Here is a 14,881-nt window from a genome sequence, read left to right as displayed (position 1 = left end):
TGGACACCAGCTTCAATCCCCCTTTGTTCCAAGGCTTCAGGCTGCAGTTCACCTCCAGATCCTTCTGCGGTGAGGGGCTCTGCCAGTCCCACTGCAGCCCCAGCTCCTCTGGAGCGTCTTTCCCTCAGCTCCCCCCCCTGCCTTGGACTCACAACTCTCTTTGATGAGGGACTTCACCACCCTCCTTTCTCCTTGGGGCTGGCCCGGGATTCAAACAAGCTTCCCCAGCCCCCGGTCGCTGGGCTCTAGCCCTGTTCCAGAGCTGCTCTCAGTCGCCAGTCCCCTCGGCCCAGGGCCTCCCCGTTAGGACGGGGCTGATTCAGGTACACTTCCCCAGCCCCCCAGCTCCCTTCTGGTTCCCATCCAAGGGAGCCCCTCTCCTGACTCAATGCTCTCCCATAATTCTCCATCCAAGCCATCTTTGCACTCTATCCTCCGGGGAGTCACCCAACAGCTGGATGTCATCACGTTAAGGACCCAGCTCTCTGCCGGCAACCTGGCCCGGTTCCCCAGCTCGTCTGCTTCTCCATTGAACAGCTGTGTCCTTACCAGAGCCATGGCCCAGAACGGGCCGGCTGGCATCGCTTGGGACCTCCTGCTTGAAGCCATCTCGCACCGCCCTAGAGCTCTCCATGTCGCAGCCCCCCACTAAGAACGAACGACAGCAGCTCCTCTCCGACGCAGCACACCTAGATCATGCCAGCAGGCCGGAAAGACATGTTGTGACTTACAGATCCGCCCCCTTCAGCTTGGCGAGGAGCTGCACACTGCGAGTGTGGACAGGGCTTTTGCTCTTCTCCTGGCTGGAGTGGAGTTCGGCACACACCGCGGTCCCCCCTCCGTCACAGGCTTCCCGCTCATTGCTTTCAGCCGAGCAATTAGCCTGGTGATTAAAAATGGAAATTTGTGGTGTTTCCGTCCCCCTTCGCCCCTACTTCCCTCCTCCCTGTTGACGTGGATCACCCAAGGGCCAGCAGTATAAATTCCCAGGACACCTTGAGCCCCGCTTCCATCTCCTGAAAGCAGTCATGATTTTAAACCCCTTTGCCAATCTTTCCAGCCAGCTAGAAGGGGACAAAGCGAGCGCAGCTGGCACCTTTTTTCTCCCACTAGCTGGGTGGGGCTTGGGGGAGGCGTTAAGACGACAACTGCACTGGGAAAATGCCAAGCTCTGGCCTCGACCTGCTCTGAGTCTCACCTGCTGGCTGGGTCAGGGGCCGGAACTTTTCTTGTCTCTCACAGCACTTCCCGGCTTTGAGCACGCAGGGGGAGTAACCCACTAGCCGAGCTTGCAGTGTTCCCTCAAGCGTAGTCCACACACAGGATAATAGCCTACTACTGCCACCAGCAGACAGACTCACTCCTCCAGCTGATGTGGCAAAGACCTGCTTTTGGAGAACTGCAGGGCTGAGATTGTAGCCCTGCGGTGAGTCTCGTTACAGATACACTTTACCCCTTTACTCCTGGCAGCCACAGGGGAGACACTCCCCCACACCTCATCCCCGGGGAAAAGAGGGCTTTCTCCTGCCTGCTGCTGGGGAAGAGGCGGCGATGTTACATTCCCACCTGGCTGCTGGGCCTTTCCTCTCCCAGGAAGTCTCCAACCAGCTCCTCCCTCCTGCTCAAAGTCCTGCACCATGAAGGAGAAGGAAGAAGTCAATTAGCGGCCCCAGGAGAAGTCTGCCATAGCCTAGGACTCAGCCAAGAGGCTCGCTGCTCATGGAGGTATGGCCGCACTAACAGAAACGGAAGAGCCCAAAGCCCAGAGGTTTGCCTTAAACGTGCACTAAGCACAGCTGACGGGAAGGTAGCCAACGTGGGACTGGGGTTAGGGAGAGAAGAGCCGGGCTAGAGAAAGCCACCAGCAGGAACTTGCTCATCTTTACTGAAGCAGCATCTCCCAAGAGCCTCCTGCCGGTGGCCAGGGAGCGGCCCACCTGCCAATGGACGCTAGGGCCTATGGAGCGCACTGGGCTAAGGACGTCTCTACTCCCGCAGGAGCTGAGGCAGGCGTCTCTCTGCAGGACAAGACAGAAAACTGAGTAGCAACAGCAGGTTCCCACTCAGTGGGACACATGAATGGGGTCGGGATGTGCTACAGAACAGATGCAGCTTTAAGGCATGCTGTCAATGCCCCACGGCTCAGACACACAGGCAAGGCCACGTCTATACGGAGGTTCAAGCGGTGTGACTAAATCGGTTTAATAACCCCAGTTAAGCGGTGCACGCCCCTGCATGGACACACATGGAATTTGATTTAAGCCTCAATTAGTGATTTAGCTTAAGTCGATTTCTTACTGAATTAAGCTGAATCCATAGAAGTCAGGTTTGCACCGGTGTAACTGCACTGAGCACCTTTACTAACCCAACCGGACCAATCGCCAAAATGGGAGACGACCATTGGCTATTCCTAAGCCCAGCTATTTCCCTGCAAGCTGCCTGCTAACTTCAGGGCATCTCACTACTACTGATACTGCAACGCACACTGAGGGTGGAAATGAGTGTCTCGCAAACAATTGTTTAAAAAAAAATTTCAGGTTGGAAATAAATGCCACGGGCTCTCGTTTAGCAGATGATTTATATTTATATTATATTATATTTATATTTTAACATCTTTCTTTGCTTTATGTTCAAGGGCAGGGCTTTTTTATTTTGTTTTTTTAACACCTAAGACGCATTTCTGGAAAAAAAACACGCTTCCTGGGCAGCCCATGTGCCCAGAGATAAGAAGCATGCTGTACACACAACAATTAATATGGCGCACAGGGAAAGGAGCACGGAGCTGCAAAAGGCAGCTGGGAATGAAAAGTGTGCTCAGAAAGCATGATAAACTAGTATTTCCAGTCCAACTCCTCCCGCCAGCTTTGTCTCATTTCCCCACTGTGAAAAATAACCCCCAAACCATTAGTAAGTAAACAGGGCAGACAGACAGCTAAAAGAAACACTGTTGTTTACTTAGTCCTGCTTTGAGCAGGGGGTTGAATGAGATGACCTCCTGAGGTCCCTTCCAACCCTCATCTTCTACGATGCTATGAACACGCACTCTTCACAGGGACGGGCACAGCAGTGGTTATGGCGAGGAATATCAAGTCTTTAAGGGAACAAAGCAACACACCAGGCCATCCCCTTAGCTAGCATCAGTGGCCTTAACTCCACTTATCAAGTCAAGGGAGCTCCCGGCTAGTGTAAATCAACAGAACCTAGCCCTCAATATTAATTAAAAGCCCTACATTAAGAGGGAGGGTTGAGCGCTGCGAGGCTAGCCTCCTGATGGGTAAGAAAATTTGTAGTGAGGGCAGCAAACCTTTCCACTAACCAACATTCAGAAAAATGGCCCTGGCCCCAAGTGTTATTTAGTGCCCTGTTACACAGAGCTCCCATATTCTGCCTGGATTAGCACAGCGGATGGGCATAGAGAATCGTTGATGAGACAGAGAACCCAGGGAAGGACAGCACCAGCATGGAACGAGGATTCACAATATTTAGCCAAATTTCTTTATTAAAGCAAACACATCCATCGAGAATAATTTAAAGGCAAAGGTAGGCTCCTACATCTTCAACATCTACAGGCTGAGGCTCGGCCTGCCTTTTCCCATGAGGAAGGCTCCTCATAGGAAAGGGGGGGGTGGAGGAGGAAGCACAAAGTTCTTCATTCTTTGCTTCATCACTGCGGGTACAAACATTTACCAGACCAGACTGGTGTCCTGGCTAACTAAATCAAAATGTAACAGGTGACTCGGAGTACCAGCAACATTCTGCTACTGTAAAGCTGATGCTTTGAAATTGAAGAGCATAACATACTTAATGCAAAAATCATTTGGATATTGAGTCTTTGGGCTTGTGACCTGAGCATCCATCTAGGCTTTCCTCCCCTCCCAGGTACCATTTTAAATCAGAGCAGTCTGGGAAGAACCTGTCTCCCAAACAGGCATTGGAAAGTGTACTGTCTTAGCACTCCCAACTCAAAGAGGGAGCTATGGGGGGTTGTTTTGACTAAAAAACCTCAACCAAACAAGCAAGCAAAAGACGGACAATTCACCATGCTGCCCTCTCATTCCTCCACTGACACAAAGTGTTAGCAGTACATTTAATTCTCCCCACTGCTGCTGCAGAGAACAGGGATGGCAACACAATTTTAAAAGAGAATTCATCTAGTCCAACAGGCTCAAGGGTCAGCAGTTTTGGATGCAAATTCCAGCTCTGACATTCACTTCTCTTCAAGAAAAGATGCTATTTACAAAAAAACCCACTTTGTTACAATTGACAGGAGCAGCACAAATAGATCTGCTCTTGCTGCATAGCTTTATATATCCATTGGTGCTAAGGAGAGGGGAACATCCAGATGTCAGAGAGAATATGTGGCTACAGAATGTAAACTTGGATAGAAGATACATCGAGGTGTATTGCTTGACATGGCAAAAAGGGACCCCCAGAGAACAGCAGGCTGAAAGCAGTCGAGGGAACAAGATTTGCCAGGAGCAAAGTTCAATGACTGAATTCTTACCAACATAGCCAAGCAGAGACAAGCCACCAACTCCATCCCACCCTCTAACCAAGAGAGCTATTTGGGAAGAGAGAACCCAAAATTCTTCCACAAAAACCCCAGCGACAGCATTTCTTGGGTACCAGCAGTTGCTCACTTCAGCAGATACAGTGCAGAGGCGATACCCAGCAGACCATAAGCCTATTAGTAGCAGCAGTAGGTGGTCTCTGGCCATTAAGGAAGCAGAGGCAGGATGAAAAGTCCAGCATCACAAAGGATTCACCCCGGCTGAGCCAGCAGATTCCAGTCTAGGCAGACAATGCTCACAGCCAGAGCCCCCTCTGGGAGTGGAGAAAACCATTGGAAAAGGTCACCAAGAGGACTTATCTCCTCAGCCAGCCCATTAAGACACAGCAGCATTGCAACAAATGAGCTTGCCGCCGCCTCCCCCCCCCCCCCTTTCGCTGCTAACAACCTGCATGCTTGTTTGTGGAATCTCTTCCAAGGTCAGTTTATTCTTCCCGCCTTCAGAAAGAGCTCTTAGGGCCTGCTCCAACGCATGCTGAAGTCAGACTCCCATGGACTCCGACAGATACTCAGCCAGACCCTAAAGGGCCCTGTAAGTCTGCAGGAAGAAGCAAACTGCTACATAATTGCTCCTTTGCAAAATTAAGCATAATATGTTTAACACACAACAAGCCACAACATTTGGGAACACTAACAGATCCCTGGGCTTTAAACGTTAAAGGGGACAAACATAAAAAGAACCAGGAAAATTCAAATGCTTTCCCCTTTGTCATCAAGAACCTTCATCAGAAACATCTAAACTGGAATGCTTGCTCTTGTTCATGCCAGTAAACTGATCTTCTCAGGACCCTGGGTGTAGCTACCCTGGGCTATTCCTACCTTCTGTGACAATCATTAACTGTATCTGTATACAAGAAAAGTGGTCTTTAAAAGTCACTCTCTACTTCTCTTTTTACGGACTCATCCAACTGAAGTGACAACACAGTTCTCATTCTGACGACAATTTCTTCTTATGACATCACTGAGTCAGAGGCACATGCAGCGCCTCCGTGGGAATGGTTCCGTACTTCAAACCTCTTACTAGCGTGTTGAACTGAGAGAGCCCACTCGTGTGCGTTTGCAGGAGGCCCAAACCAAAAGGCTGGGAGGGAAACACAGGCAAAACATGCACCAGAATAAGGTTTTAATATGTATTATTTGGGCAAATCTGCTGAGTTCTGTGGTAATTCTAGACCCCGCCCCAGCTAAAGACCAACGGTGATCTCCTGGCCAATGAAGTCAATGGGAAAGTCAAAGGAGCCAGGATTTCACCCGGAGATTAGGGCATCATCACATAAGACAAGCAGCCAAAGCTCTCTGTGAGACACACCATCTAGCTGGCTTTGGTTTCTGCTGCCTCAGCATGAGTGCTAGCACTCCTGATGATAAAGGCACAGGTGGATCGAGAGCACAGCCAGAGCACTAGCAAGGTGCTGTACTGTCTCAAGAAAAAACAGAGCAGAAAGTGGGGCATGTCTGCATAGGAGAAAGGTAAATCCATAATACAGGTTGTAGCACATGAAGAGGGACTGGCCATCCAGGTAAATAATGTTGTGTGCATTTATGAAGATCACATTAAAAAACTGCAACGCTGCTCAGAAGTCACCTACAGGAATGCATGAGTTTCCTTAGCATTGTGTGGTCTGCAGAAGCGAATCAGCACCAAAGCCTGGACCAGAGTCAAACAGAACAACTGCCCCCTTTTACACAATGACCATCAGTCACTTTTACTGTATGGGCCCATTTTCCCAGAGCTCCGCACCCATGGAAGGCAGCTACACGGAAGTGACCAACTCTTGAGAAGTGCTCAGCACCATCCAACCCTACTATGCACGTCTGAAAACCTGGTCACGTCCATACATGTGCTTAAATGAGTACTGAGCACTTCTGAAAACACGGTTGCATGTGTTCATTTAGGAAGGAGAAGGTGGGAAAGAGGGAGGGTGGCAATCCCCCATGAAAAGAGCTTTTTATACATTCCATAGCATGCAATGATTTCCCAGCAGCATGCATAATTGGGCATTTTAGCTATGACTGCACAAAGATCGCTAACTCCCTGTACCTGATTCAAAAAAGGGAGAGAAATGGGAGAAGGATGCCATGAGTAGGAAGGTTGGTAATGACCAAGGGCCTCAGGCTGAGATGCCAAGCAAAAGCCAGAGAGGTTGCACACAGTCCAATCTTGAAATAATTACTACTATCCAAACACCCCCCATCTGTTTGGCAGCGGTCTTGGACAACAAGAGGCTACTTAGCCAAACTGCAACCCCATTCTAAACCTCTGCAGATGAAGCACTAGGGGCAGCCTCCCAGAGGGAGAGCGTGGGATAGGAGCGAGAAGGGCTGCGTTTGCTGGGGGCATGCAGGCAGTTTGCTGAAATCTCAGTGGCGACTACGTTCACAGGTTGATTAAAACCCAACCAGCGCAGGTAACAGTGCATTCACCACCAGTGCGGGCCTGAAGTTCTTTCCACAGCAAGATTACATTCTGGGCCCCACCTTTGCATCGGTACCTCCCTGTCAGATGCCAAGTGCCATTATCATTAGTTTCCCCCTTTCGTTAGTTTCTGCTTTCACCCCCATCCCCGCTTTCAGGCTATCCTGGCCAGCCATTTCTCCAAGTCCTCGATGTCAGCACTGCCATCCTCTGCCTTGCTGCCCCGGGCGCTGCACTCCACCAGTTCCACCTTCATTGGCAGCTGTGAGAAGTCAAACTCCTTGCCCTTCTTCCCCAGCTGAGTGGTCCCACTGGAGGTCGAGCTGTCCAAAATGCTGGGGGCAGCTGAGCGGCTCACTCGTACGGTGTTGCTGTTTTGCAAGAGAGAAAGCAGAAAACATTATAAACGAGGGAGAGACCCAGCATTTTGCGTGCAATGTAGCTACCAGTGGAATAGTAAACACTGGCTCTGACAAACCTTCCTATCGCATCACTGCAGCTTGGGGAGCAACGCGTTTAGTACTGAGCTACCAGCTAGTTCTGTGAACAAGAAAATCTCCCCATTACTTCCATGCGTGTGCATACACAGGGTGAACGAGAGAGGTCAAAAGGAGCAGGCAGTCCGGGAGTGCTGGCCTTGCACCAAGCTGTTCTGGCCACCTGTTATGATGTTCATGCCACAGGATAGACTCATCAGGGTGCTGAGGTCTGCGGGAGTTTGAAAACGGGACATAGAGCTTTTACGCTGCTGCTACTGGTTAAACTCCAGCCTAGGCTGGCAGAGATCACAAGTTCTCATGTAATGGCTGTCCAGTGAGTGCAATGAAATGCTGGTCTCTAGCTGATTCCTAGCTGACAGGTGCCAAGACCCAAAGAATGGCCCATCCTTTAACTGGCAGAGGGAATCCCTCCAAAGCAGCATGGATATTTTGTGGGGGAGCAATGGCAGGGAGCTTGCTCCATCTGCTGGGTGGGGGACAAGAGGTTTAAATCCCTTTGTACTACTCTCACATTGCATGATGTTCCTTTTAAAATGAGTGACAAAGGCAGGGAAAGTAATCTCTCACAACGACCCTGGCATGTGATCTTTAGGGATCTCCTATATACATTTTGGGCCAGGTAGCATTTTGTCCCTATGGTGCATAGTACTTCTACACAGCGCAGTCTAACTAGAGAGCCACAGAGATGTTTATTTTAAAACCTTACCCAAAAAATATGGAGGAGGCACTTTAACAAGCTGGGGTGGTTCTAATTTCAAAGGGGGACGTGTAGGAAGGGTGTTTATTGATTACAATGGCATACAGCAAAAATAAGCAGGGCAGGTGTGATGTGCCTCAAAGGGATGGAAAGCAAAGTTAATTAAGATTGACAGACGCATTAAGGGTTTGCCTACACACCAAAGTTGTACCGCTTTAACTATACCGGTGTAGTTAAAATGGTACAATCCCCACCGCCACAGGTACAGTTGTACATTTACAGTTGTAAATGCACTGATACTGGTATAGCTTATTCCCACACAGGCAGGGGAATTCGCTCTATGGGCACCTTTATAGCAGCATCACTGCAGCCACACAAAGGTTTGTACCACTATAGCTATAGCCATAAAAAAAAAGTCACACTCTAACCGACAGCTTTGCCAGTACAAAAAGTGTGTGTAGCCCAGTCTCAGTCAGTTTGAGGGCTTGTGAACACACTTCCTGCTCACAAGCAGAGCACACACAGACGCACTCATGTCACACACTGAGTGTTCTCAGAGTCACTAGTATAAACCCGCTATCCAGTCAGCTGGCAGCACCGACTGAGATTTTGAGCTACCATCCTGGGCAGTATCAGTTTAATCCTTTTTATTTTCCTGGTTTCTAAAGATAGGGTCACAGAAAACTCTCAAGGGTGGCTCAGACCCAAGGTCCGCCCAGCCTGTAACTTTTCGGACTGCATCTGACTGTGGGACGAAGAGACAGTGACAAAGTCAGTGAGAGAAGACATTTTCTCAGGCTAACAGCTCAGGAAGGGAGCACATGTTATTGACTGCTAGGCCATTCACATACCTACTATCCCCCTATGGCGGAAGCAAGGGTTCTTAGACAGTTTCAGTTTGCAGATTCCCCAATTCCTAAAATTAACTCGCTCTCTTCTGTGAAAATCTCCCCTTCAGCAGAGTATTTCTTGTTGTCCTTGTCCCAGTCTGTATGTGTATTGTTATTCTGATGTGGGAGTCCTCCCACTGCCGGTCAGGAGAAAGCCTGGTTTTTTATTTAATTAGCAAATTCAAAGTCCAAATTTACTGCAAAATTTACTGCAGTATTTGGCAACCTTCATTTGAAAATGAGAGATTCAAAATGAAGCTGAATTTAAACTTTTCCCCTATCCACCGGGGTTCTCCAACAGCAGACGGTGAGTGAACAAGTGAAAGAAAAGGCTTGGTGCAATCTCACACTTAGGCAGCCCTGGGCAAAGTATCAGGGATAGATGGGGGTTAATAATTTATGTGCCCATAGACTTCAGCTCAGATAGCATCAGATTTTCAGCAAGGTTCATACTATTTCCCTTCCCACTCGTGCTACAATCCGGAGGAGAAAATAAAGATTTATACATTTATTTTTGAACAAAGGCCTTACACTTAGCCACGCAAATCCTGCCTGGCACAAGAATTCAGCAGTCTTGGCAAAAGCTCTGATACATGCTGACCACAGTGTGCTTCGGTGCCACAGACAACCCTGCCTTTCAAATGCGGAAAGCAGTGATGGCAGGGTAGGCTGTTTAGATCCAGCCTCTGCTCTGACTCCATAAACTGGCAACACCTTTAAAGCATCTCATCCTGGAAGGCCATGATTTCCTTACTAATCTTTCTGCCCCTCCCCATCCTTCTATCATGAGAAGTGATATCGCTTTAAACAGCCCCGCTGCCATCCCCGTGTAGCACAAATCTCGTTATCCACCAATGCAATTAGCCTGCCAAGCACAGAGCCTAATACTAACTAAGTAGATTACCAAGGGATAATTAGGGGAGTGGAATTACCCCCGCCCTTATTCAGATATGGATGAGCAGATTCAACCATTCAGCGATCTGATGATTCCTCAACAAGAATATGCTAATCTAATGCAAATAAGGAGCCTAGTGAGTTCTGCAGATGGTGCTGGATATAATTCTGGCGCTGAACAAACTAAAACCCAAACTCTCATCAAAAGATGGTGAGGGGGGAAGGCTGGACAGAGAAAAATGCAAAGAAGATACAAGAGCAGGGCAGCAAAACACAGTGCGTGGCCACAACAGCCATCAAATGCCTCCCTGCATAGCGCCACTACCAGACACCTCGCCAGGCTGGAGTGCAGGGACACTCTGAAAAGTTATTGCAGCAACGTTGTGAAAAATGAATGAGCTAAGGGCGGGAGTGGCTTATTCCGGGGTCAGTCACAGTCTGCCTGTGTGACCTTGGGCTAGTCACTTAATCACCACATGCCTCAGTTCCCCACCTGTAACACAGAGCTGATAATCCTTCTTTCCTTGACCCTTTGCATCTGCATTGCCTCTTTAGACTAATCTCTTTGGAGCAGGGACTGTCTCCTGCTGTATGTGTGGGCTCCGCGGCTGGCACAGCAGAGCTTTATTTCCTGCTGGAGTCTAGGTGCTGTAGTTTAAAACAGGAGACGGGAACATTGGGGCAGCCAGCCAAGATTTCATGAGGCTCTGAGGCAGTATCTGCCGGAGACACACCTGGATCCCCACCTGCATACTTCCAAAGCAGAAGAAATCTCAGAGCAACAGTGGAGTCGATTAATTCTAAACTGGACTGTTGCCACATTACTCTTTCATCGCTGGAAACCAAATGTGTTGGTAGAGAACATTACTTAGCACTTACACAGCATTCGTCACCCACAGAGTTCAAGGTGTTCTACATTTTACAGAGGGAAACTAATGCAGAAAGGGCAAATGACTTGCCCAAGACCAAACAGTACTTCAGTGGCAGAGCTAAGAAGAAAAACCTCTGTCTCCCATCTCCTGGCCCTAGGCATTATCCCCTGGAAGATGCTTCTGCTAATTTCCTAAGTGAGGTGAGACTTCAGAAATCAGGTAACAGTTTCCAAGCAAAAGTGAAAAATTCCAAGCACACTCCCTGAACAATCTGCACTGTCTGGAAAATTAATCAAAAGCAATCAAGGTGCAGAACCCCATCTGCAAAGAGTCAGGCCTGGTGCAGGAATGTGGGGCACACGGAGTCCTGGCTAATACTGGAACAGACCAAACATTTATGGATAGGATATTCTTGTTCTAGGGCTCAAAGTACAGGAGAAAGATGATCCGTCATACACCAAAACATACAGAATTCCACATTACAAAAGCAGCTAAAACATCATGCAGGAAGACAACTTTTTATCCTTTGGCTGTAGGACTGGATCTCTGGAAGAGCAGCTCCCTCACCTGGAGACATCAGGAAGCTAGGATAGGGCAGTCAGCCCACAAAAATCTATTTATGTATTGATTTAACAAGTGCCTGGGCAGGATCAGGTCTGAGGGTGCCAGAAATCAATGCAGACAGACAGCCCCCCTCTTGTTAGGTGGCACCAAGACCAGAGTTCCTGAATAAGAAGGAAGGGCAAAAGGAGAGAACTTCACTCCCCTTTTCCACAGGAGCTTGTGAAGGATCCCTGCTAATGGTACAGCTGTCTGCTCTGGGAATGTTTTATTTTACTTACCCTTACCTTACCCTTACCGCCCCCCCCCCCCCCCCCCCCACCCACCCACACACACAAAAAAGCTGTGACACAGATTTCTGTCGCTGTTTCTCCCCCTTTATTGCAGTCCACCATCTCCCTGCACTGCCCTGGAGTAGAAGGAAAACCCTCCTTTGTCAGCCTTTGATTTCATTTATCCCCCTTCTCCTTCATCTGCAGTGCTGGAGGGCCTGTGAGAAGGCAGCAGCTTCCATTCGGTTCAGCTAGAGTGAACGGAAAGGGGTGCAGGTGGGAGGAAACGGCTCCAAGAAAGCTGATACCAGATGTTTCAGTTGCTTCTGAAAGCCTGAAGAGGAGATCAGAGCTGGCCTGGGGAAATCTAAACTGTCAGGCCCAAGCAGGATTCTGATGCAAATAGTAACTTAGGCCTTTGGGCATCTAGAAAAGCCAGCAGGACGGGACTGTCGAGTCATTTCATTATATTACTGTTAAAAATCCTTAGCCCTTCTAACGCACAAGCAACTTGTCAAGACCTGTGTCTCAGCCAACCCTAGCTGCTTTTGTTAGTTCCAGATTTGAACCCACCTAAGCAACAGAGACAGGAGAGGGTTCTCCAGAAAACTTGCTTTACAGACAACAGAACAGATGCTTCATTGGTGAGGCTTGACTGGAAAAAAGCCCGCTATGCAGAGAGGAGCCCGTGTGTAGTGTTTCAAGGGGACTGTGTATCAGCGAGCAAACAACACAGAAACAGTAAGGCCCGGTTCAATGATGATACACGAGCCAGTGAGTTCTATGCAGAAACCCAGTCTCGGGACATAAGCAACTTGCAAACACCTAACATCAGAACTGCAGAAAACGTTCATGCCGACTCTTCCCCCTTGAAGCTCTATCTAATTCTGTGTACAAATGCCATTCAAGCTGGAATAGGCCCAATTTAAATACTACTGCCGCCATCTACTGGACAGAGTGCGGAAGTGAATACAAAAAATACGAATTTTGGTGGGGCATTATGCTACCTTGAAGTGATTTATACATAAAGTTTGAAAGGTTACTCTCCCTCATCGAGGATTCTCAGGGATGAGTGATTCAAGACTACAATACTGCAAGCTCTGTCTCTGAATTCTCCATCCCTGACCATTTTTAAATTAAGACTGAATATTCTTCTAAAAGATCTGCTACAGGAATTATTTTGAGGACATTCTCTGGCCTGTGTTATTCAAGAGGTCAGACTAGATAACCACAATGGCCCCTTCTGGCCTTGGAATCTAATGAAACCACCATGAATGGAAACTGTTTGAGGGGGGGGATGAAAAAAATCACAGACACTGGTGAGCAATCTTAAAAAGCGGTGAGTGCATCAGGCTTTTTCATGCCACAGGTTTATAGTATGAATTGTGCAACTACAAGCAACTTAATGGTCGGACCAGAGCAGACTCAATCTGGCTACAACTATGTGAAGCGAGACTGACTGTATCTAATAGGCTTTGGTTTTCAATTCTGCTAGAAATCAGGTTCCCCTTTGACTTTCCCAGGAAGAGCTACTGAGCTGATGATTCCATGATTCATTAAATCCACATCACTTTAATCTGAATGTGGCCATAGCATATATGTAGAGAGTTTCTCTCTCCACTTCCCTCCCACTTTTTATTTTTTTAAACACTTAAAGAATAGAACTGGACATCCTAACCAATAGGCGCTGCATCACCGTCTTTGTAGGTGAACTCGGCAGTGCACGGTGAACATTTAACCCCCTGCAGCACAGAAGAGTTTCATCACTGCTCCTGCCATGCACTTTAGGTCCGACGCTCCCTCCCCTGTAGATTAGGAGCATCTGCACACACTCACTTTGTGTAGCAGCGTATACACTCAGGAAATCCCCACCTGCCAGTGCTGCTGCGATTTTACTAGATCATGTATTGCTCCTTTCTTCAGTGGTGTACTGAGGGGGGAAGAAGTGGAAGGGAACGCACCGGCCAGGCCCTCAGAGGAGTAGCCGCCCCCATCACAGGTAGCCGGGGGGTAATTCCCGGCCCCTCCGCCCCGTGCTCAGCGCAAGGAGGGAGCTGCAGGGATCAGAGCCCATCAGGAGAGTGGGAAACAGGCCCACAGACACCCACCATGGGACGCTGCCCACGCTGCTGCTGCCACCAATGGAGGGAGTGGGGGAGAGTGGAAAACAGGCCCACAGACACCCCCCACGGGGCGCTGCTGCCGACGGGGGGGAATATGGGGTGCCAATGTAAGTATGGCCCCCGGGCGCCGTAGACCCACGGTACGCCACTGCCTTTCTTCACTGTGAAATGTCCACACAAGCACAAAAGGGGAGCTTTGGTTGACACGAGAGGAGATCACTGAGGGTAAAATAGAGAGAGGGGCACACTGAGATGTTTAACAAAATCCATCCCACACTTACAGTTCTTTCTCCAGTTGCTGCTGAATAAGCTTGGCCGATTTTGCCATTGTGATATCTAGAAAAAAAGGGGTTTTAAAAAATTACACTTCAAATGTCACCATTTTCTTTCAGAGACATGGAAAAGCAGGCTCCGTACGGGGATGAAAGCTCAGCGACAAGACAATGTAGCTGTAATACTATCACCCTGCATTTTAACCAGGGCCCCCACGTGAATTAAGGCAGGCTGGAATTGCATTCAACATCAAGGCCCCCTACTTTCTGCGGCAGTCCAGTGAGGCAACTAAGAATTCTGCAGCTGCCTTGGGTAGATTAAAAAAATGGAAGTGTGTGTTTGAATTACATCTGAAACTGATCACCACAGCCAGGACAGATCGCCTGGTGTGATTTTGATATTAAATTATATTGACTTCACATTGCCCAAGCTTCCAGCGTGCTGCAGGTGTCTGTCTATTGGAGACATAACTTTGAACATCAGCATTAGTTAAGCTGCAAAAGGCTTCTCGGTTTCAGAGTCAATGCTCCAGAGTGCAAAGGGGCAGGTTGCCCTCCTCTCAGGACTCCTATTTTATGCAGTTTGAAGATTCAGGAAGACAGCTCTGCATGGGTCTGCACTCTGTTCACATTTGAAAAGTTATCTTTCTTACTTCAATGGTTCAATAAGTTGCCTCCCCTCTGCCCCCTGGGGATCATTGAGGTGTTCTTGCCCAGAGCTCTCTGGCTCTGGAATTAGTTCCCCCATCCTACTTTGGTGTGGCCCAGACTTTGAAGAAACTCAACAGGACATACCAGGTTTTGTTCTGAGTGT

The 14,881-nt window shown here is 48.5% G+C and overlaps 1 protein-coding gene across 1 annotated transcript in view; it reads right to left on the bottom strand.

The window, feature by feature from the left end:
* Positions 1–3,481: 3,481 nt before the first annotated feature.
* Positions 3,482–14,881, bottom strand: part of SRPRB (SRP receptor subunit beta) — a 28,275-nt gene continuing 16,875 nt past the window's right edge. The window contains exons 6-7 of the mRNA XM_067538700.1: positions 14,077–14,131; positions 3,482–7,357 (exon numbers count right to left, since the gene is read on the bottom strand). Coding sequence (XP_067394801.1) covers positions 7,141–7,357; positions 14,077–14,131 — 272 coding nt within the window. The 3' untranslated portion in view covers positions 3,482–7,140. The remainder of the gene's footprint in view (positions 7,358–14,076; positions 14,132–14,881) is intronic.

This window comes from Emydura macquarii, unplaced genomic scaffold (genome assembly GCF_026122565.2).
Source record: "Emydura macquarii macquarii isolate MOO-44397 ecotype Brisbane River unplaced genomic scaffold, CSIRO-AGI_Emac_v2 contig_499, whole genome shotgun sequence".
Lineage (NCBI taxonomy): Eukaryota > Metazoa > Chordata > Testudines > Chelidae > Emydura > Emydura macquarii.
The sequence above is the reverse complement of the archived record's forward strand: the minus strand, read 5'-3'. Positions and strand labels throughout refer to the sequence as shown.